Source organism: Carassius carassius, chromosome 8, assembly GCF_963082965.1.
Source record: "Carassius carassius chromosome 8, fCarCar2.1, whole genome shotgun sequence".
NCBI lineage: Eukaryota > Metazoa > Chordata > Actinopteri > Cypriniformes > Cyprinidae > Carassius > Carassius carassius.
In genome coordinates this window covers 24,713,617-24,738,566 of record NC_081762.1, presented here as the reverse complement: position 1 = coordinate 24,738,566, position 24,950 = coordinate 24,713,617, and the positions used below count along the sequence as shown (strand labels likewise).

At 38.3% G+C, this 24,950-nt stretch overlaps 2 protein-coding genes across 2 annotated transcripts in view; both read right to left on the bottom strand.

Annotated features, from left to right (window-relative positions):
• Positions 1 to 24,950, bottom strand: part of LOC132144884 (uncharacterized) — a 199,482-nt gene that overhangs the window by 135,215 nt on the left and 39,317 nt on the right. The gene's annotated exons all lie outside the window — the stretch shown is intronic.
• Positions 18,565 to 21,835, bottom strand: txnipa (thioredoxin interacting protein a). Its single transcript, XM_059556755.1, has 6 exons — positions 21,457 to 21,835; positions 21,149 to 21,224; positions 20,914 to 21,061; positions 20,278 to 20,637; positions 19,872 to 20,186; positions 18,565 to 19,784 (listed from the first exon to the last, which is right to left on the bottom strand). Exons 1-6 carry the CDS (start codon positions 21,710 to 21,712, stop codon positions 19,737 to 19,739), a joined length of 1,203 nt encoding a protein of 400 aa, XP_059412738.1. The 5' UTR covers positions 21,713 to 21,835; the 3' UTR covers positions 18,565 to 19,736.

The window sequence follows — 24,950 nt, the reverse complement described above, 5'->3', positions numbered from 1 at the left end:
TCTCAGGCTGCCTGGCAGATATGTCACGATGGATGAAAGAATAGTACCTACAGCTCAACCTGGCAAAGACTGAGCTTCTTGTCTTCCCTGATTTCCAACAAGTACAATCAAAACTGTACAAATTATTCAGAATGCAGCGGCACAACTGATCTTCAACAAGCCCAAAAGAGCCCATGTTACACCTCTCTTTTTCTCCTTGCACTGGCTTCCGGTTGCGGCTCAAGACATTGATGCTTGCATATAGAACAGCCACAGGCTCAGCATCCCCTCCAGAAGTCTGAGATCTGCTAAGCCCCTTTCACACTGCACGTCGGACCCGGCATATTGCCGGAACATTGCCAGGTCGCCTTCTGTGTGAAAGCAAACACGTCCCAGGATTGATTCCGGCATTGAACCCGGGTCGGGGACCTAGTAACATTACCGGGTTCGACCCGGGACGAGCGCTGTGTGAACAAAAGCCAGATCTAATGCCGTGTCGAAGTGATGACGCGCGTTATCGCACGACTCTTTTACCGGCTGTTTTGAAGAAAGATCAATGTTCGCGACAAAAAAATATGTGCAAACTGTAATGAAGCAGAGATCAGTTAGTTCCTCACTTTCCGCGCTGATGCCGAGATAGTTTGCTTGCTTCAGTGAAAGTATAACGTGCCTAGCGTTTTCGACTCGTACATTACACATCACGCCCTGATGTCACGTGTCGTTACGGGACCTTTACGGGTTGTGTGTGAAAGCACGCACATATCCCGGGTAATCACTGGCAGTGTGAAAGTGCAAAATCTAGCGACCCGGGAACAATTGCCGAAACACTTTACCCGTGTATTTGCCGGAATGGCAGTGTGAAAGGGGCTCTAGTGAGCAACGCTTCATGGTACCATCACAGAGAGGCTCAAAATCACTTTTCAGAACATTCTCATTCACCATTCCTGCCTGGTGGAATGATCTTCCCACCCCAATCCGGAATGCTGAATCTCTGGAACTTTTCGAATGACAGCTGAAAACTCATATCTTTCTAAGCTACTTGACTTCATCATAAAAAACTTTCAACTTTATTTATTCCTTCTCTTTCTAGCTTGTGCTTAATTGAACAATGCCTAAAACCTGGTATTACGAGCACTTCCTGTGTCTGTTTACCTCTGTAATAAGAATTGCTTTATGTATTCCCCAATTGTATGTCATTTTGGATAAAATTGTCTGCAAAATGACTAAATGTAAATGTATTTATGTTGGTTAAAATGTACTTTTGAATGTACTGACTAGCACCATAAATATAATTAATGATTAAATATGAATGATTATAAATAAATATAATGATTATTTATTTATAGATACATATAATGATTAAATAAAATATTTTAATGATAATGAATAATTAATTACTTATTGTCATTTCTATTGCAACTTGTATGTCATGTACTTAAATTTATTTGTAACTACACATTGGTAATGAAGCTGCAAGTTTTGCAAAAAAGCTTGCAAAATTTTCAGTATTTTGACATTGACGAACGCTTTTGAGCAGCTAGACTAAGAATTGAGTAAATATATTTACTCAATGGGTTACTCAGGGATAATGTCTCTAGGTTACGCATGTAGCCATAGTTCCCACAGAGAATGAGATGCTGTGTCAAAATGCTATAAGAACACGTTCAGCGTGACCATGCTCTGAATCACATGTGTAATGGATGTGCGAGACATCATAAGCGGAGTGACGTAGCAAACAGGAAGCATAAACCCCTTAGTCTTGAGCCACCACTGTAGGGGTCTCATGCACAGCAGGCCCAAAGATATCTCATTGGACGCAGCTGCTTTACAGTGAGTTACCGGCCTTCTCTTACTCTTACTCTCGCAACAGCAGTGAGGATCGACTTGATTTGAGCAGGAGACAGACATGCCTGCATCCTGGTCCAGTCCCACACCAAGCCCAGGTGAGTGGTTCTGAGTACTGGACAAAACACACTTTTCTTGAAATTTAGTCTTAACCCAAGCTCTTTCATGTGAGCAAGAACAACATCTCAGTGCTGAACCGCCTCCTGCTCCAAATGAGCTAGTATCAACCAGTCATCAATATAATTATGCGGATGCCCTGGAGTCGCTGAGGAGCCAGAGCACCATCCACACACTTGGTGAAAGTGCGGGGTGAGAGTGCAAGGCCGAAGGGAAGAACCCGATAATTGGTAAGCTAAGGATGGAGATATGAAAGTATATGTCTTTCAGATGGATCGTGACAAACCAGTCCTCTGACCTGATCTGAGACACGACTTGTTTGATTGGGATCATCCTGAACTTCAGTTGCATCAGTGAGCGGTTCAGTTGACACAGATCTGAAATGGGATGCAACCCTCCATCCTTCTTTGGAACCCCAACTCTCTGTCGAGAGGAGGGACCACCTCCTTCAAGAGAGTGTTTACTTCTTGTTCCATAACCAGAGCCTGCTCGGGACCCACCGGAGTGGGAATGACCCTGTTGAAATGAGGCAGAGGAGAACCAAACTGGATTCCGTAGCCTCTCTCTACAGTGTGCAGAACCCATTGAGATAAATTTGGCAGAAGTTTCCATGCTGCCAAATAGTTTACAAAGGTAATCCGTCTTTCGAGACTGATCTCTGGTGTAATCAGAGCGGCTAGCCTGGTGTCCTGAAGTGGTGGACCGTCAGGGGATGGTGGAACCAGCTTTTCTAGAGACCTCCAAAGAGGTAGCGAGCCTCCCAGTAGCGCTACGTTTTCGCACCAGCTGCAGCTGCACATACTTTATGCTTCATGGTAGCTACATCAACTTGCCCGTGACATCTTGCCCATCCATTGGACTGAATACACTTGTGATTCAGAGCATGGTCATACTGAAGCTCAAGTTCCTGAAGGGGTACTCCCAGTGCTCCAGATGGCCAGTCCGCCACTGCATTTCAGTTTCACTTTTAATCAACTACTTTCCATTAGTTGGCACATCAAAATACATGCACTGCTTTAAAGAACAACAATAAATAAATAGATAGATAAATTTTACTTAAAATGCACTTTGTAAAATGTACTTAAAGAGTGTTAACAAACCTAAATAAAAAGTGTATCTTTAAGGACACATAGTTGGCACTACAAGTGACATTAAATACAGTTGTGTGTCACAGGTTTTGCAAAGCTCTCTCAGCTATGAAATCCTCCATTGTTCTAACTCTGACTCTGATCACATGTTAGTCATGTGCTGCTTCATTTCATTACCACAGTAGTCATCTGAATTGACTTTACTAGAAACAAGTAAACCTACATTCCAATGACTCCACCAAACCACAGAAGTTGTATGTTTCTGTACAGCAATCGCTTATCTACATTTATTTGATGATTCTCTGAAAACAGCTGTAACTACTGACTCCCATGGGAGAGCTGAGTCAGCGCCACCCTTTTCCTGCTTCTTCAGATCCAGGATAAGCCCTTCTATTGTGTTCGGAGGGAAGGTGAAGTACTGCAGAGTGCTTCCTCTGTTTGCTTAGTTAACAGCTCTCACTTCCTCCTCAGTTGGGGTCTGATATTGATTCTATTCTGTGAGACAATATTCTTGTTACTGCAATAAACAGTCCAGTTAATGAAACTGAAGTAAAGCAATAAACAGTCCCAGTGTGAGTAAAGCTCTGCCAGCATTCCTTCTTCATTACTTGTTGGCAGTGTTAACATGCAATTTAGTACTGACTGAAAGTCATGACATATCAATTAGTAACAGAAACTTTGGAAAGCACCACTAATAACGAGCAATAAGATATTTTTGGACAAGTATTATAATCGCTATAACACATACTTGAGGACAGAGAAGTCCCCAAGTATTGAACCTTAGTACATAAGTTGTCCTGCACTTTTTGTACTATGAACTCATACATACCAAATGATGCACTATTTCACTGAATTCCCATATGGAGCATCCCTTATTTAAAAAGAAAGTACCCATTACAGACATATTATTCTTTGAAAGAATGAATTTAAGTGTTATTTAAATATAATATTTCTGGAGATGTAATTGCAGGGGATTATTAAGTATTATATTAATTTAATAATGTCACACTTTATTTTAAGTTTCAATCCTTGCTATTAACAACCCATTAACTACGACTTTGCTACTTATTAAAAGTTAGTATGGTAGTTGTTAATGTTTGGTCTTGGATAGGATTAGGGATGTAGAATAACGTCAGGCAGAATATGTGCTTTGTAACTACTAATAAACAGCCAATATGTTAATAATAGGCATAATTGTTAATAGTGAGAACTGGTCCCTATACTAAAGTGTTGCCTTTAATAAGTAAGCAGTAATTAATCTTAAGTAGGACTTAAGTAAATCTTTATATTTAATTTTTTTTTACATATATGTTTATATAGTTAAAGTGTACTGCTTAATGTACTGACAAGCATTTATGATGAACTGAAATATATCGAAGATGAGGTAGAAACAGTTGTGACCCATACTGTAATGTACCCTGCAGTCACTTCTAATGATTCCTGATTGCAGTATCAGACTCATGACATGACAGTTATGCAGCACGATCCTCATATCTCCAAATTCTCATGTTCGAAAAGCACAACAATAATATTACTTAGGGGAAACCATGTGAAAGCAGGGAGATGTGGTGATTGTTTGGGCCAAGCTCTCTGATTATGGTACTGAAGGGGAATCAGCAGACTTTAGACTAAACAAACAGCAGGATAGAAGTAATCAAGGGCTTTACGCTGCACATTATCTCTGGCTTTCTCACTCATGTCATTGTCCTTCAAGAATCCTAATTAAAGCTTCACTGCTGAAATGTTGACATATGTACATGCTGACTTCAGGAGAAAATGACACACTACCTATAATAACAGTGTCAAACATATCAACACATTTAGTAAAAAGCTAATGTTTCAGTGCTTTCACTTCCTCATTGTGTCACTGTCAGCTTAGTTCTTGCTGACAGCTAGGGTTGTGATATATCATGACACTGTCCTCACACCAGGGCTTGTCAGTAGCACGTCAGTTTGTGGGGTGTCACCTAAATAAAGCCACAAGTGCTGGCACTTGTTTTTGCTGTTTCTAATATTGGTTTGAAGGACTGAGTCACAGCTTATTCAGCAGCAGAGGTGACTGTAGGACTTTTGACCTGACTTTGAACATCACTGATTTCACTCTTTAAATGATAGAAATGAATGCAGACACCCAATGACAAGGTTTCTAAACTGGTGCATTGTTTCCCAAATATGGGTCTCACATCTGTTTTGACACAATGTTTAAAAGAATGAAAATTTGCTGGAAATGTTTTCAGACTCAGGCCATCCAAGATGCAGATGAGTTTGTTTTTTCACTGGAACAGATTTGGAGAAATGTAGCATTACCTGTTCACAAATGTATCCTCTGCAGTGAATGGGTGCCGTCAGAATGAGAGTCCAAACAGCTGATAAAACCATGACAATGGTAATCCACACCATTCCAGTCCAACAAATAATGTCTTGCGAAAGTGAAAATCTGCATGTTTGTAAGAAACAAATTCATCAAGTCATCTTAACTTCAAACTGTTTTTTTCTTGACATAATCCATAATAACGCTTCTTCCAGTGAAAAGGTCCATCTCCTGTTGTCATCTCACATTAATATATTAATGTAGGAGTGTTTTGGACTCTTTTGGCTTGTAAACGGTGCTTGATCAATGCATATGTCTGTCAATGTGTATTGACTAAGGCCAAACAACTTTTTCACTAGGGAAAGTAATATTTTAAATAGAGAACCCATATTTTCAAAGATGACTGTCTTTGGAATTGTTAGTTACTTTCAATAAAATAGCAATAATAAAAAACTGTTACTGTTCCATTTTAAACTTTATACATAAACTAGTATTATGGGCTCGCTTTGATGTTTACCTTCATGCACCAATGCTGTTTCTGTTATGGTGCATGGTTGTATCTCCATGCACAGGTCAAGGTTACCTGAAAAGCTGATATTTCCTCTTTCTCAAAGTGTTGTTGCTTGACTGACTGTAAACAGAACATTCCGATCTCATGGGTGGAGTGTGTCTCACTTCTGCACAGCAACACATGCAATCACAAAACATGTTCATTTCTGCAGCTCGTGCTGAGCCCTCCAGCTGTTTTGATCATTTCACACATGTATTCTGGCTCAATGTGTCAGTGGATGGCCTGCAATGATGTAATAATGAGCTTCTGTGCAGAAGTCAAAGTTTGTCTAGCTGTTAATAACATTTTGTAAATTTTTTGGAACTTTAGTAGGTTTTATGTAACAAGTACGTTAGGATACAATGTCTGATGTCAGCATACATTGTTTTGCAAAATAATAGCACTAACTGCTGATCTTGACAAATACCCAGTTCCCTGTCCTTTATCAGTTTCTCTGCCATTGTTTCAGTTCTCTGTTCCTGAATTTGTTGAGACAGCTATTTAACAACGTAACGTGACCTTCACTTCCCCATTTAAAACATTCAACAAGTTCTTAAGGTAGCTGTTGGTTTTAACACAAATAACTGAAATACTTTTAAAGATTGTATACAGTATAAAACACAAAGCTACAGATATAAAACTTAAAACACACAAACACTTCCGTTCATTAGTTTGGAGTCGGTAAGATTTTTTTTTTTTAAAGAAGTCTCGTCTGCTCACCAAGGCTGCATTTATTAGATCAAAAATACAGCAAAAACCGGGAAATGTTATTACCATTTTAAATATCATGTTCTATTTTAATATGATTTAAAATGCAATATATTTCTGCAGCCACTACTCAAGTCTTCAGCATTACACGATCCTATAAAAATTATATTTTTAATGTTTTCGTGAAAAACCTGATAATATTTTTTTCAGGATTCTTTCATCAATAGAAATTTCAAAATAACAGCATTTAATTGAAATCTTTTGTAACATTATAAAAGTATTTAATGTCACTTTTGATCAATTTAAAGCATCTTCTAAACTAAAAGAAAGAAAGAAAAATAATCTTTCCATGTTTATGTCTGTAAGATAGTGCCATGGCTCCTTAAAAGGCTGACACCCGCATTGTACACACAACAGGCCAGAGTCAGACAGGAGATGCCACACACTCACAGCGTGATCATAGCATGCTCAAAGCATCCAGCCAATCAGCCGGAGCATGATCAGAGCCAGCCACCAATCAGACGCCAGAGACATCTAGGCTGCTGTTGTGACTGTATGAGTGTACATAAACTTTGAGGAAATACTGTTCTCAGTCTCAGGCCAGGGAAGGATGACGTGGGGGGTGAAAAAACTGACATTTGGCAGAACACCGAAAGTATGCGAGCGGGGAAATGGAACATTTAGTTGAATCTGTGGGGTTTTCCAAATGTGCAATGGTCAGAAGTGTGGCTCTGTACATTTCTGGAATTATGGCATGCCAGGAATAATATATATATATATATATATATATATATATATATATATATATATATATATATATATATATATATATATATATATATATATATATATAAAATAAAAGTAAAGTGAAATATTATTATAATATTTTATATAATACTTTCAATTAATATATTGTATTTTAATTAATTAATTAATTAAATATGTTTTAATTTATGTATTTTTTATTTCATTCTGGCAAGGCAATAATTTGCAAGTTTCTCAAAAAATTACCCAGTAATAGACCACGAGAACTATCAGGATAACCACATCGCAAAGATTTATACACTTTCTTGCCAAAATATATTTGTAAAAAAATGTTAAATATATTGTAATCCTAAATCTGAAAATCTGAAACCTTTATCATTTTCTCACACATAATTGTGTTGAAGAAGGCCGAACATTCCTTCCAAGGGATTCCTTCTTTAGAACGAGATTCATATTAAAATCTGACCTAACTGTGCTTAGTATAATAGAACAAACAGATAACCAAATGGAAAAAAGGGTGGTGTGAGAGAAACCAAAAGAGAAAGAAGGAAGAGAAATGAAGGGAGTCATGAGCATGCATCAGGTGAATGAAAACCTGCTGAACACTGGGCTCAACCAATGAGAATACGCTTGATTACGTGTTTCAGACAAAGGAAGGCACAGTTATGCTAGGCAGCACGCCAAGAAAGTTGCATCGTGAGCTTACTATGTTGTGGGAATTTTAAAGTTGAATGCTTACATTGTTAAATAGAGAGGGACTTTTTGGTCACACCAAGTATAAAGTGAAAATGAGTTGTCTTTGAAGACTACTAAGAATTCTCACTCAAGTTCAGTCGAGGCAGACTGGAGCCTGGGGATGAAACTGAAAGTGTGCCTAGTAGCGCATATTGAGTCGCCACTAAAACTGTTTCTCAAAACCGTTCTTTCATTTGAACAGTGTAGTTAGTTTTATTTTCTGCCTGTGATTCTGCCAAGTAAGGCCAGGGATCAAGCATACCAGAGTCAGGAATCTGCAGGGAAAGCCATATTTGGCCTGGCTAGGCTGCCGAAACGAACACTGATTGTTTAAGGAAAGATTTTTCAGTTCGTAATTTACCATTTGGACTACATAATTCACCTAATGACAACAACTAGTCAAATTCTCCCTTATTTCTTAAATACCTGTGAATGTTTGGTCTGGATAACTTTATTACAATTACCTGTTCTACATTAAACCATATAACACTTTTCAAAAACATTTTAGTGTTTGTCTTGAAATAAAACTAATGTCTATGAGATACAAAATATAAGATGAAAACTCTATATTCTATGTGGAGTAAATAGTATAGTGTATAGAATATGATGGCAACCACCACATTCTTAGTTTTCTTTAACCGTCTTTAAACTATCAGCTCAGTGAATATAAGAGTGTAGTACCTGCTCTGATATTGTTATCAATTTAAGAATGACTAATGTAATAATGTTTTTATTGTTTCAGAGAAACTACACATTTCCTTTAGTTATGAACTGAGTTGTTCTCATATAGCAATGCTGATTAATTTCTTCCTAATGGAGGGCTCAAGCATTTATTTACTCATTAGTCAGTCTGCACATGGCTGGTCGCTCTCTACTTGCATATTTAGTTCCAGTTCACACTTACTGGTGATGAATTATGAACACAGTGGTCAGGTTTAGTCAGAAGCTCAGGTAAGAGGACGCTCTTTAAGGAGTGTGACGTTACATATGACGCACAAGCACACGGTGAAACTACAAATAGCCTACTATGAAAAGTAGGTATTAAGATAAAGCTACAGATATATAATTTAATGATTTAAAATTGAATGCTCTATCATCTCTTCATCTAATTATTAGACAAATTCATTAGTCTAAAAGAGGCTTTAATCAGAACTAAAATTAAATCAGTATTAGTCCATTTTAGAAGCTAAACTTTCTCAAGCAGGTTTCATCTCTGAAAATTTGAATTCAGTGAAAAACTGCAATGTACCAGCCATCCCTTTGATTTACTCTGTGGATGAATTTTTAATGAACCTTTCCATATAAACAAGAACAAGATAAACTAAAACTGAAAAGAGACATTAAATTAGTTATAAATAGTATAGTGAATCAATGAAATAATCATAACTATGGACATAAGAAAGCATGTATTTTTGTAAACTTCAAAATAAGGTGCATTAAAAGTTAACAAATCCTTGATTAATATGAATATTTTAATTAAATACGTATCTATACCTACATTCTACTATGAACTGTACTATAAATTATACTACGATCGGGAAATACTGTAAATTGATAAACTGCTCAGTGCATTGACGTTTAATGATTCAGGCAGCGCATGTAGTCCCATTTAGCAACTTGTAAGCAACTGTCTTTTTGCTAAAGAAATAAGCGGAACAGTTTTTAAAAATCATGAGTGGGTTGCAACTGGTGTTTTATGTCGTAGAATAAATCGCGAAAGTATCTTGAGCTTGTGTGAACATAATTATTTTACGGGATTTAACAAAATTCCCCCTAAAAACATTGACATTGATGGAACCAGAAGTGCTAAAATGCTAACTCACTTCTGGGTTTCTGCCTACAAAGTGATATCATAAGTCCACCACTTTGCTAAGAAAATAATACTAATTCTAGTTAAAAACCACAGCACTTGTGGACAGGATTTAGAAAGACTTTAATAAATATAGCTAGTTACCTCTTATTTCAATCACACTAAGGTCAGATTCTTGCCATTAACAAACCATTAACTATTTGATAAACTGCTCTTTTGTATCAGCAACCTGTTGATGTGATCGTGGACCTGCCATTACCGATGTCTACTTTGCTGTCTGACCAGCGACAGACCAGTCGCCGTGACTGGAGATCTCGTGACTGCGTTAGCCGTTTACAGTCAGTTCCGTCACAATCAGCTGTTGTTGATGCCGGTCTGCCAAACGTTACATTACTCCACTTTGCCTTGCTCAATGCTGGTTCCATTTCTAACAAATCATTTATTCTTAACGAGCTTTTTGTTAACAATAATATTGATTTTATGTTCCTTACGGAAACGTGGCAAAGGGAAAATGAGTTTATTCACTTAAACGAGCTCTGTCTTGTTGGCTGCTCTGTTACTGGGATGCCCCGAATGGCACGTCGTGGTGGTGGGCTTGCTGTAGTGCAACATGACAGTTTCATATGTAGAGTGATAAACTCTGAAAGTTTTTCCTCTTTTGAAACACAGATGCTCAAAGTAGGCTCTTCTAATGTTTTTTATAGTGGGTTAATTTACCGTCCTCCTGGCCCGCCAGGCAACTTTCTTACTGACTTTACAGACTTTTTATCATCGATCATCAAACTTGAGAAGGTTTTAATTATTGGGGACTTTAACCTGCACATTGATGATTTTACATGCAACTCAGCTGCTAATCTTCTTTCCATTACAGATTCTTTTAATTTCATTCAGCATGTTACTGGACCCACGCACATTAAGGGTCACACACTGGACCTTGTTTTTTCTCTTGGTCTAGATATAGTAAATACAAGTATGGAAGATGTACATGTGAGTGACCATAGCTGTGTGTTTTTTAATATCAACTTTCCTCAAGATCCTCCGCCCCAGAGAATTATGACACAAAGGCGGATTATTAATCATGACACTGCCGAGAGGTTCTCTGCCTTGTTTGACTCAGGTTCTCTGATGGGATGCACTGATGTTGATGAGTTTATCCAGTCCTTTAATGGTCAGTGTTTATCAATTCTAGATAAAGTAGCACTAGTTAAATCAAACACTGTGTCTCATAAAAAACCCTGTCCTTGGATTGATGAAGCTACCCAAAGTTTTAGGAGAAATTGTAGAAAAGTTGAGTGTCTTTGGAAATCTTCTAAGCTCGAGGTTCATAGGCTCCACCTTAAAGACCTAAGGGTTACCTTGAATGATATGCTGAAAAATGCAAGAAATAACTTCTTTTCTCAGCTTATATCCTCGAATAAGCGAAATCCCAGAATTTTATTTGACACTATCAATAAAATAGTTTCTCCAACTAGCCCTCAAACAAATGTGTTAACTAAATCTGACTGTAATGAATTCCTTCACTTTTTTGTTAATAAGATCAGTGATGCTAGGGCAAACATTGTTCCATCATTGGCCCAGAACCTTGCCTGTGAACTGTCTCCTGCTCATTGTTGGTCCACCTTTACACCCGTGACATTACATGACATCAGCTCTCTGCTACATTTTATGAAATCATCATTTTGTCCTATGGATGTTGTCCCTACTGTGCTATTTGTACAAGTATTTGACTCCATTGGCCCCTCTATTGTTGAGATGATAAATTCTTCACTTTTAACTGGTGTTGTTCCTAGTTTTTTTTAAACATGCTGTTGTAACGCCTGTACTTAAAAAAACTAATCTGGATCCGCTACAACCTATAAGCTATAGGCCAATATCTAAACTTCCATTCATGTCAAAAATTCTAGAAAAGGTTGTAGCAGAGAAACTCACTCTTTTTCTAGAGAAACATGAATAATTTGACAAATTCCAGTCTGGTTTTCGAAAAAAACATTCCACAGAAACGGCATTACTTAAAGTCTCGAGTGATATTCTGATGTCAGCTGACTCGAAAGAATATACAGTGCTGGTTTTATTGGACCTCTCATCAGCTTTTGACACCATTGATCATAGTATTATGATCAATAGACTTCGTGATCTGGTTGGTATGTCTGGATCAGTTTTAAAATGGTTTTCATCCTACCTGACTGGTAGAAGCTTTAGTGTTTATGTGAATCAGATTATGTCTGAAACTGCTGAGTTGTCGTGTGGGGTTCCCCAGGGTTCTGTCTTGGGACCTATTTTGTTCCTCTTGTATATATTTCCTCTTGGTCAGATAATTAGTCAGTTTAGTGACATATCTTACCATCCGTATGCAGATGACATTCAACTGTATTGTTCCTTTAAGGAAACTGAGTTCTTTAAATTGTCTTCTTTAACCAACTGTCTGACTAGTATCAAACAGTGGTTGTGTGAGAACTGTTTGCTCCTGAATTCTGACAAAACAGAAACACTAATTATTGCCGCTGAAAGTAAAATCCCTGAGATAATAAAACATATTGGTGATTTGGGCTCGTTTGTCCAGCCGAGCCTCAGGAGCTTAGGTGTTGTTTTCGAGTCAGCTATGACCTTGGAGCTGCATTCTAAACAATTAGTTAGAAACTGTTTCATTCAACTGAGGAACATTTCCAAATTACGATCATTTGTGACCAAGGGTGAGTTGGAGATGATCATTCATGCATTCATCTCCTCTCGATTAGACTACTGTAACAGCCTTTTTACCTGTTTGAATAAGAAGGAGCTTTATCGTCTCCAGGCTGTCCAGAACTCTTCTGCAAGGCTTTTAACTCACATTAAGAAAAGAGAACACATCACGCCGGCTTTAGTAGCACTTCACTGGTTACCAGTCCAGTATAGAATTCATTTTAAAATCCTGGTCCTTACTTTTAGAGCCTTGCATGGCCAAGCCCCCACATACATCACTGACCTGATACAGCTTCATACTCCTACCCGGAGTCTCAGGTCATTTGACCAAAGGCTATTAGTCGTTCCCCGTACTTATTTTAAAACTAGAGGGGACCAGTCATTCCAGGTAGTCGCTCCTAGGCTGTGGAATGCTTTGCCTCTTTCTTTGCGTTGTGCAAACTCTGTTGATTCTTTTAAAAAACAACTGAAGACTCTTCTCTTCAAGCAGGCTTTTGGTTAGTTGAGGGGTTTTTTATGGTTGTTTGTTGTGTTTCCTGTTTGTTTTTTATATTGTTATTGTATTCATATGTTCATGCAGAATATGTGCTTTATAAATACTAATAAACAGACAATGTTATTAATAGGCATGCTAATAAGCACCTAGTTAATATTGAGAATTGGTCCCTATATTAAAGTGTTACCTTCATTACTTGTATAGCAATAGTTTAAAAGTTTAACTCATAATAACCCTTATAAAACACACGTGGCCAGTATTTATCAGATAGAAACATCCTAAGCTTGCATATTAAATGCAAAATTTAAAAAAGCATGTAAATGTGTTTTTAACATGTTATGTAGTTTCTAACATGTTGTGTTATGCTTTTGCCAAATTCATTTATTCAAAACATTTTACAGTGCATTTTAAAGCATACATCTAAACAGACTGTGTACGTGTGGGTTTTTGTGTTTCCATGAACTTCAGTTTATAATGTCATGCTCTACAGCTGAGCTGTAGAAACAGGTTAAACACTCACTGAACTTGATATGTTTCACCTTCAGTGATCCAAAACAACCAACCGCAGTAAAACTAGTCAGGTAAGTTGCCTCCAATCAAGTATACAAGTATTTTACATAACAGAAATCTAATTTGTTTTGTGGGGTGAACTGTAGTATTTTTCCCTGCAACACAGAAAAGAAAATGCAACAACATAGACCTAGAGACAAAAAGTGAAGAGTGTAAATATTATGACTGCTACACTATGCTAATAAAGGGGCGGTATGGTAAATTTTGTGAGAGAAATTGGCATTTTATTGATAGTTTTAGTTGTACTGTCTTTATGTGACAGGGACATGTTTTTGTGATGATCTGCCTTACAGTGAAATTGTGACAGAATGTATTCACACAGCAAGGCCAGTGTTATTTGCCGCTCAGATGATGTGTATCACAAGCTTGTATGAAGAAGTTCCCAAACAAAATAGATGAGGAGCCAGACAAGTATAGGCAGAAGAAAAGCAACAGCTGATGTAGGCTACCATTACTGAACTGGAATAAGAGACGAGTTTCCATTACAGTGGGACAATTGAGAAGCACCTTTGCTCCACATGTCTTGATGCCAACCTTACATAATGTGACATCAAGACAGAGAAAACCATAGATAAGAGGCTACCGCTGGGCATCTGCCTCTACATCGAATATTTTGTTGCTTTATTCGTATGGAAGTTTTTTTTTTTTTTTTTTCCTAAATAGACACCTCACAGGCCTTTTAATGTTGTACATAATAATCACGTTGTTTGACTAGACACAAAAAAAGCACATTTTGAAATGAACAAATGTAAAAATCATGAATCATTAAAATCTAATTGTGATGAGTAGTGACAAATTGCCTGATAATCTGATGGGAAAAAAAACACTAATGTTAAAGGGCACCATATAATGTCTTTTTCCCCCGATTCTTTAGTGAATAATACAGATTTATGTAAATGATCAAAATTACAAAGCACAAAATCTCACTCCAAATTCTCCAACAGAAAAACACAATGCCACATTTTATGCTCCTGCCATTAGACACCATCCTATATATATATATATATATATATATATATATATATATATATATAAAATATATGTGTGGACTTAGTTACCAGTTACCATGTAATAGAGTTTATATCAGCTCCAAAAACCTCACTTGACCTCACTTGACTCCAACCCAGATCAAACTCAAAGCTGTGATTCTCTAATAATCCTGAAGACATTGATAAGCATGCTCAGGTGTGTTTGATTAGAGCTAAACTCTCATTGGCTAGATTTGAGGATCCCTGCTTTTAATTGTTGTCTGATCAGAGCCGACTGGGCTTTTCAGGAAGACTGGCTTTATAGAGACAGGAAAAACACAGAGTTTCAGGCCGTGGATGAAAAGAGGTGCTGCCACAATGAGAGAAATCATCAATATACAGAGAACATACAAACAGCACTTGTACCGACTGACTGGGATGACTCAGAGACAAATGACGGAAACAAACATTGTACCCATGCTGTATCAGCAAGACATACTGAACAATATCGGACGAATCTCATGAGCTGTTCATTGCACTATTTGTTTTTGAGCTCTCCGTTGAAACTTTAAAAAAGTGCAAACAGGTTCAAATAGGTATGCCGTTTGGCACTGAAAAACAAACACATACATCATTGGCTATATATATCTACATTAATGGAAGTGCTTTGCATGAAATGATTGAAAAGATTGTGTACTAATAAGGGAAGGCATAAAGTCAAGTGCCGTGCTGTTGCAGGACTGTGAAAGGAATGACTTGGCCTCATCTTGATTTTTCCACTCATCTGTAAATGGCAGATTAAGGACTGGCTAAGAGGCATTAAGTATAAGGGGAAAGGTCACAGGAAAAGAGCTTTTGAGGCATGCGACTTCCTGTTTTTAGAAACAGCAAGCTTGCTCTGGTTTCTCATGATGGACAGAATCGAGTAATCTATAGACAGGAGATTTTGAGGTTACAATCACATGATGGCTTTATGATTATTTTAATGTGTTACGTGATGTTTTAGGTGCCTTGATGTTTTAGGTGTGTTATGGGTGGTTATTAATCAATCATTTGAGCCCATTCCCTGTTCTCCACGTGAAAACCATAAGTCCAATCACGTAAACCTCTCCTCAACAATTTGCATGATTTATTACTTGTTTGTGTGTGTGTGTGTGTGTGTGTGTGTAGGTTGTTTGTGTGCTGGCCTTGGGGTTTTGAGGAAGGGCTGAACTAGTTTCCATGCTCGTTTTGGCTTAATGGCTCCATGAATAGCATGTCCATGATGGGAAATTCATGAAGCAACAGTGCAGTTGGTAAAAAAAAGAAAATTAATGGAGGGAGAATGTGTGTTTACAAAACATTCAAGATGATTAGTTTTCATGACAAAGATAGTTCCTTGAATCTGCAGCTCATTTGAAAGTCATAAAGTCAGAAAAAAATGTCCAGTTGATTAACAAATCATCACAGATTGCCTGATTTTCAAGAATTGACCATGACACAGGAGAAGGTCCCTCCATGTGGATATCGATGATGTTTACTCCTGCTGACTAAAGAACATCAAATAGGGCCTTTCACACCGCTTTAGTTCCACAACTAAATGTACAGTACTAAAGTACTGGGACGATTTTGCGCGAACTATTTCCCAGTACCATTTAAAGGGTTGCATTCGCACCGACCGTGTGTACTAGGACGTGGTGTGGACAGTGATGTCATTTGTGTACGGCGTTCAAAACTGTTAACAACAGGAGGATGGAGGACGCTGTGATCGGAGCTGTGTTTTTGTTGTGTCTCGTGGGTTTCACAATAATGGACATGGAATATGGATGTATAAATAAAGCGATTGAAAGAACAGGAAGGAGGATTAAGAATCTCCATCGACAGCTAGCAGTGCTACAGTGTAAAATAAAAAACATTTGCGCTACAATACTGGCAGCTGCGGTTGCCAGAAGTTCACTGTAAAAAATATGGTAGCAACATTTTAGGTTTTACAGACTTAACTTAATTCACAGTAAAATACCGTATTTCAGTAACTGATGTAATGTTATTAAACCAACATATTGAAGTACTAATATCTGTTTTGAACTATTGTAATGCACTGATAACCACCAAAAACTGGTGGTGGTGAGAAAGTCACATGATGAATCAAAGCAATAAACATTCATTTAACAACATTAGATGCCAGATAAAATCCTAAAGTACACAACTGGTAAGAAAAAACTAATACGAAACGTGAAGTGTCATGCAGGGAATTCTGGGAGTGTCATTTAACCAGTTAACAGGTTTTTACTGTAGCTTATTAATTTTTACAGCGTACATTTGCTACAAGTGCCTGTACTTCAGCGTCCGTATATTTATCACTGTTCATCATAATCATAAGTTTGTTTACAGTATGTTACACTGTGTTTTATTCGAACGCATCTGGCCAATCAATGTGTACTTACGTCACGGTTAGAACCAGTTGCAACAAAGTTTACAACAAAGTAAAATTAGTTTAACCCAAGCTAAAGAATAAAAATGCTGATGCCACTACACTCACAATTTAAGAGATGCATTATTCAAATGCTTGGCGAAAGAGATGCGTTTTTAATCTAGATTTAAACAGAGAGAGTGTGTCTGAACCCCGAACATTATCAGGAAGGCTATTCCAGAGTTTGGGAGCCAAATGTGAAAAAGCTCTACCTCCTTTAGTGGACTTTGCTATCCTAGGAACTACCAAAAGTCCAGCGTTTTGTGACCTTAGGGAGCGTGATGGATTGTAGCGTGGTAGAAGGCTAGGTAGGTACGCAGGAGCTAAACCATTTAGGGCCTTATAGGTAAGTAATGATAATCAAAACACAAGAAACACTGGGTTTGTGAGTCTAACCATATCTAGACAAGAGTTTTATCTTGGCTAATCATAAACAATGTGCAGTATGACCTGGATTGGTCTCTTGGGAACCACATGTTTCATGCACACATAAAAGAGAGGAAGAGAATGGGCTAGAGCTTCAAATATGTGAGGGTTTTTCTGAGCTTGAATGCGAGGGCAAGACAGAGTGAAGAGAGAGGGGCTCACGAAACAAGTGCTTTGTACAAGATAAACAGTTTTGCTCTTATCAGTAACTGCTCTGCAGGAGAAGAGCACGTCTCAACAGACGCTTCATGCGCACAAGAAAGTGAGCAGACCAAAAATGACGTAAATGACTTGAACCCTATCCAACTCTACTGTTGGGAAAACTGCTAAAGTGGGAAAGAGCAATTAAGATTCATGTAATCATTTTTGAATAGGATGTCTATTTGGAATCAAATTGAAAATTTCTCAAATTTGGACCAAAAGATAATCCAGATCTGTTTTACCAGTAACAGGACACTGGCACCCTAACAACAAACCTGGTTTTATTGACAGAGCCTTTTTTCATTGCCAGTGAACAGATCATTGTGTTTGTCTTGAGCAAATATGAACATCCATGTCTGTTTATCTTGCAATGATTCTCAGCTCACTTTTGGTCTCCAGTTTCCACTTTTAAATCTTATCTGTAGCCAATGACTGAAAATAAACACTTAACTTGTGAAACCGTCGAAACTATGGATTTTCCAACCATGTTGTAGCGAAAAAAGAGAACTTTAAAAAGGTTTTGTTATGCGTTAGCTGTAGTCCTCTCCATCTGACAGTCTGCTCTTACTGTATTAAATAGATCTGTGCATTATTTTAAAGAAAATATGAGCATCCTTTCATGTGCAAAACTTGCCACCAATGCCAAATGGATATTTGGATGTACTGGCCCAAGTCAAGAGCTCACCTATCATTTCTAATATATCTGCAACAAATGAATATGGGAATGTTTTGCTCATTTTATGAGAGAAGGTGCAAGTCTGATTGCTTAGACATAAGTTGCATAATTTGAGGTATGATTAATGTCCGAAGACTGTAATACTTCGTCAAAATCCCAATAGTGATTCATAAAAATGCAATGAAAATGAATTCTCATAAAAAACACTTTAATTTGGATACAAAAATTATACTTTGCAGTAACAGTCATCTTACATTCTATAAGAAACAAAACAACACACACACAATGTTCAGGAAGAGCTTCACAAGTGAAATGTTCATCAAAACGTCTTTAGGATATGTCCACACACAGTGCAGCTTTGGTCTCGCAAACGAACGTGGTCCAAACAGACCCCAATTTTGGCACTTGAAGTATTGAGTTCTTTTTGGCTTAATGTTTAAGTCCCCAATGGAAGAAGCAACATCAGTGGAGCCCTTTGTCAGGACAAGGTTTTGAACACAGTACTGGGTCTTAAGTTGCATATGCAATGCTTGATCCCTCAATTAACAATTTTGGAAGACAAGAGAAAACAAAATGGAAACATAGGAAATCTCCCTGCGCGTAGTTATACAGCAACTTGCATCCATAAAAAGTGCATTCGAATGAAAAACAAAACACTGGTACATTATATACACTGAAACTGCATGATTTTCCCTTGTTGAAAAACTCAATATACTACATTTCTTCTTTAGATTTCAGTAACTTAGAATAATATATATCTGGACAGCACATTAGCCAACAATGTTTGTATAAATGAAATCTTCCATCCCCACAGAAAACAAAACAAAACACAAATTACAGAATGATAACGAAAATGATGAGCAAATGCTAATGAATTTTATATTGGGGATTACTGGAAAGTATGTGACCACCATTTGTAAAAGTCTGTGTGTGCTTAAATGGCTATAATGTGACACAATCAGTTTGCGCCTCAGCAGTAATCTCAAGAAAGAGAAGCTCAAACACAATGAATTACAGCACGCCAAACAGCCCGAGCGCCCTCTTTTTAAGGTCCTGAAACAGCATCAATAATATGACAGAAACACGTTTAACTTGACTGATGCATGATATAAGATGGCTGTCAGCAATGCAAGCACAAGAGAGCTCAAACGTTACTCCTTCTTCCTCTGAACTTTGACTAGCTCATCCTGCAGAGGGGCCACCCGGCCCCAAAATCCTCCGCTCGATCTTCACTTCCACACATCCATACGACACTTCTCAAATCAGCTCCGATCCGCATGGTGAAACCCTGGAGTGCTTAGAGTGGAAAAGTCACCCTTTTATAACGGGCAACAGTTCAGTTCTAGTGCTCTGCCAGCTTGCTTCAGCAGACAGGAAGCATGCGGGCGTTCCCATTGTATTCCTCCTCCACCTGAACGACAGAAGAACAAAAATGAGATTGAATTTCTATTGATATACAGTGATCAGTATACACCAAGCGGATATACTTCACACTCACCTCAGAATACTCAGGGAGTGGAGGGAACTGGAATTGGGGTGCATTCATGAAGATGGGACTGTCTCCGCCATCATAGTCATCCAAAAGAGGTGTTAGAGGTTGGTCCAGGCTGCATACACGTGTAATGTCGCAGTAGCTTGGTGGAGCAGACGACGGCATCCGCAGGGACACCCAACTATTCGATGCATTGCTGACAGAACCATCCTGGCTGCTCATGCTGTTGGTGCGGCTACCAAAACCATTGTAGGGTACCGTCCCAATGACCAAAGGCAGCTCCAGAACCAACTTATCACTGCCTGGGATGTGCATGTAAATCTGTAGAAAACAAAAGAGCTGTAAGTAAACATCTAATAGTTTGTAGATGCAACACTATGATATTACAGTAATTGTGAAAGGCAGCACTCACCATCAGCGCATATTCCACCCGAATGATGTTGCAACCCAATATGGAGGGCTTGATCTTGGGCACACGGATGCTCTTGCCCTGCCAGGCGTCACACATGCCAGAGATGATGTGGTTGCCACGTACTGAGGAGAGTTTTTGCCTGAAGATCTTGGTGCGGCCGTTGGCCTGGTAGGTGTGCTTGGCGATGATGGCCGCTTTGGGTACCACGATGCGAGAGCAGGTGTTCTCAAATTTGGCATCGATGCAGATCTCTTCACCTTCGCAGAAGCCACGCCTGTCGATTTTGGCGTTCAGAGAAACCTGGCCGTCTGGGATGAACATGCAGGTGACCTTCTTCTCCTTCATGCCTCCGGTAGGCGACTGTTGGATGGAAAACAGAAATTATGAGGATATAGTTAATTGCTAAGGAATTGCACAAGAAACGATCAAAGTGCGCACATCCAACAAGCCCCCAAAGATCAATGTGGGTTCTAAACCACAAAAACCATTTCAAACAGTAAAAGCAAAGTTACTATGCCTCAGCTCCAAGTGTAGAACAATACAGGTGATGTTCAATGACTCACCAATGAGAAGCCCAATCAGAAGACATGATTTGTGGCCTACAGCTCAAGTGAATAAGCGATATGAGGAACTCACCAGCAAGTCTGGGGTGTTGACATCTAAGGGCTCCTCAACCTCAAAGTGCTTCCTGCACTCCAGGACGGGCAGAGCGGGGCTTTCCATCACAGCCTTCACGAAGTATTGCACGAACCCAAACTTGCCCTTGTAAGAAGACACCAGTTGTCTGTTGAGAAATAACACTAGTATTAATTAACCAACAAATGACTTCGAAGGAGATGCATGCCAGGAGTTTGTCAAAAGGAATGCTCACCCTTGTTGAGGAAGCTCAAACCCAAAGAAGTATTCGTACTTGTTTCCAGGACGGAGGATGACCGAGCCATCTGTGTCTGTGAGAAGATATACATACAAGTTTAGACGAGCTCTAAGAGATCATGACACAAACAAATGATAAAAACAAATTAAAAACAAAGGAACCTCCCGAAATGACTTAACTATCAGTTAACACCTTTATTTGAGATGTTTTTAAACTAGAACTCCTTCTTCACATTCCACCATCAGCACCATCTCAACAAACCCACCTAACAGTTCTAAATACACACTTATACAGTTTAAACTCACCTGCTGGATGGTCATCCAGGTGGACAAGGTCTTCATACTTCAGATAGTCTATCTCTTCACGGCATCTCTGTTTGCCTTTAGCGTACTCCACTTTAGCGCATCCGACGCCCAGGACCTTCACAGCCGTCACCCTGGTCACCTCCAACACCTCCACCAGGATCTTCCCCGACACTTTATCTCCACTGCAGTAAAAGATCTTGGATGGGTCGCTGAAGACGATCTCGAAGACCTTGACTCTTTTTGTCATCGCCACCATTGTGTTGTTTTATAAACTCCCAAAGACGCAGCGAAATGAAGATACGCTTCGAAAAGTTAATAATTTAACCTGATACTCAAAAAGCTTGACCTGGTATGAAATGAAGCCAAACCAGTGCTTTATGTGTAGATTCACGATTCACAGACTCGCCTCTCGCATGGTCAGTTTGTGAGCTTTGAGCACGGAGGGCTAGGCTAGGGTTTTATACCCCGACGCTTAGTGACTCACTAGGCTTGTTTACCCTTTCAGCTGTTCATGTGGAAGCGGTATGCACAGCATGGCTCAGCGCATGCACAGCGCTCCCATTGGTCGAAATTCGCAGTTCGTGGCACCACCAGCCAATCAGCGGCCAGAAGCGACGCGTGGACACCTCGTGGCTGAGAGCGCCGAGCGAGTGCACAGCAGCTGCAGGAAGAAGCAGAAGAAGAAGAAGAAGGGAGGAGGCGCTGAAGAGGGAGGAGTGGTTCCGCTGATGAAGTCTGAACAAAGGAGCGGGATGTTGCGAAGGCATGCCCAACAGTTTAGAGACCCAGTTCAACAGAAGAAAACTTCAGTTGTGTGCTACGTGCACAGCTGAGGCGGTGTTCCCCCGAAGGAGACCCAAGCGTTTGCTTGTACAAAACACAGACTGTAAAAAAAGAAACAAACTACGTTAACAACATCCGCCGACTAATGAGAGACCCACTTGACTGTGTTTACAAGATCGGTGCTGAACTCGGGAACGCACACTATACACGTCGTGGCCAAAATTAGTAGAGCACTAGTATTTTCAGTCACCAGCTAAAAATGGTTTTAAGTCAGTTATTTCTATCTTTCCCTGTAGTGTGTCAGTAGGAAATATGAGTTTACATTTCCAAACGGTAATTTACATAACGATGCTTTCATTTATAAAGCTTACTGTAGTTTTAGTGCACTTCCTTCAAATAAGTAAAAAAAAAAGTAATGGGTCTCAAATATGTACAGCTTCATACTTGTCACAATTGTGACACGAACAAAGCAGTTTAATTCCTGTTTGCACCTTGAGAAGATCGAAACTTCAAAACGAAAAGCATGTCAACATAAAGATACGACCAAGATTTTTGCTACACATTATTTTTGTTGTGTTTGGTCATCGAATGAGTAAATTAGTGTTAGTGGTGGGATAACAGTGAACTTATGAATTATGTATTTATATAGAGCTTCATTGTGTATTGGTGAACACCCAGGGCGCTTTACAATCATGTGGCTGGGTCTCTTTTTGCAGAGTGTGTTTTTGTTATTTTGGGGATTCTGGTATTTGATACTGTAGAGATATGATATGAACACATCTTTATCATCATGTGGCCTACAAAGAGAAAATGAAAGTGCTGTTATGATTGACTCTCACTCATGTTCTTCTGGAGAACATAAAAGAAGATATTTGAAGAATGTGTGTGACCAAACAGTTGTTTATAGCCATTGACTTCTATAATATGGGGAATAACCGATGGAAAATTATGACAGAATTGTTATTTTGTGTGAACTATTACTATTGTACAAACTTAATTCTGGAGATATGCTTCTCTAAACTGTTGTGAATAATAATGAAAAATGTGGATGACAAAAGGCAAATATGTAAATATGAATATGAATAGTCTCTTTGGTGTCCGGATCTCCAGAAACACTGGCATTGCTCTGAATCCATATAATGTTTCAAGAATAATACAACCATTTTTTATTTGTTAGAATTTATGAGTAGCGCAACTTATTTCAGTTATTTCTCAGATAATGTATATCGTATATTCTTTTTTTCTCCTTTTCTCCAGAATTTTTATTTGCACTTGAGTAAACTTTGTCAATATCTTATCAGTCTTTCTACAGTAACGCAGGTTTATAGTTGCATCTGGTTTAAGTCTTCAGTCTAATTTTCATCTGTAGACTCAAGCTTACTTTAACAAAAGCAAACATAGCATCTAATAAAAAATAGGGGATAACACAGGCACACAGATACACACAACTATATATGTATATATACGAGCAACATAATCCCACACATAAATCATACTAAAACATTGTATTGTAACGAACAATGTATCTAAACTCATATTGTGCTATTGAGCGGACCTTAAACAGCCTACACAATAAATATGTAATAATAATAATAAATAATAATTTATTTATCGACTATCTCCAGATGGCTCTTTTACGCTGTGGAAAAAAATGCATGCCTCTCTGCCTCACTCTGACAAAGATCATATCAGGGGAACGTGTTTCTGCTCCACACAAGAGCTGTTTACTGGCGAGTATAACTCTTCAAACAAGAGACCATTTAACATGAATGTGAGTGATGTGAATCTGATGATAATTTGAGGACAATTAAAGACCAGGCTTGTCAAAAATAACGCGAACAGAGAACAACAGCGCCACTTACTGGACGAAAGATGAACGGCTGACTATGACACTGGCGCCTTCTGCTGGTCACATCCGCGAACAGCACATCAACACAACTGCGATTATGAATGGGGGGAAAATCAGTTTATATTTTATATTTTAAACACATATTAAAAATACATTTTAAATGGAATGAAATAGGTATATATAATTATTTTAAAAAATCACGTTGAATAATAATAATTAAAAAAAAATCACGTGATTTGTCATTTTTTTGGGACTGTAAGCCGTGAATAACACCCTGACACTTGATTGAATCTGACCTCCTGTGGCATGCAGCTCATCTAAATGTAAATGTTAAACGTAAGTACACGGCACACATGTAATGATCACATGATAATAATGACTGAAAAGGTTTTTGGGGGAGGACTTCTTTAAGTCTAACAGTAAGACGCAGCGATTTTCTTAGAAAGTCCTTTGTTCCTTCTCACACCTGTGTAAGATACTTCTGCTACTATATTACTATATCATATCACTTAAACTGTGATATAAACTGCGTGTGTGCGATTTAAATGACTTATTATTTACTATAAGACGACTAGCCTATACGATTTCACATTTAAAGTTTTATTTATTAAACCAATTTAATTAATTGATCAATAAATACAAATATTTCTGGATAGATGAAAACATTGACTTCGTTTTATTTCAGCTTTCTTTTCCTTCGTCGTCGTCTTCTTATTTCTGTGTTATATTTCCGTTTAATGAATAAATGAATACCTTTATTGTCATTATCCAACTGTTATTACATTATATTATTATCTATTATAGATCAGTGGTCAAGACCATAGCAGAGAATGTCTAATATGGCGAGAAGTTTCACTCTCTC

Coding starts and splice junctions, on each gene's coding strand:
- txnipa (XM_059556755.1), bottom strand. CDS start 21,712: ATGGTGGCGATGACAAAAAGAGTCAAGGTCTTCGAGATCGTCTTCAGC. Junction 21,062..21,148: donor TTTGAGCTTCCTCAACAAGG/GTGAGCATTCCT, acceptor ATTTCTCAACAG/ACAACTGGTGTCTTCTTACA. Junction 20,638..20,913: donor TCAACACCCCAGACTTGCTG/GTGAGTTCCTCA, acceptor TCCATCCAACAG/TCGCCTACCGGAGGCATGAA.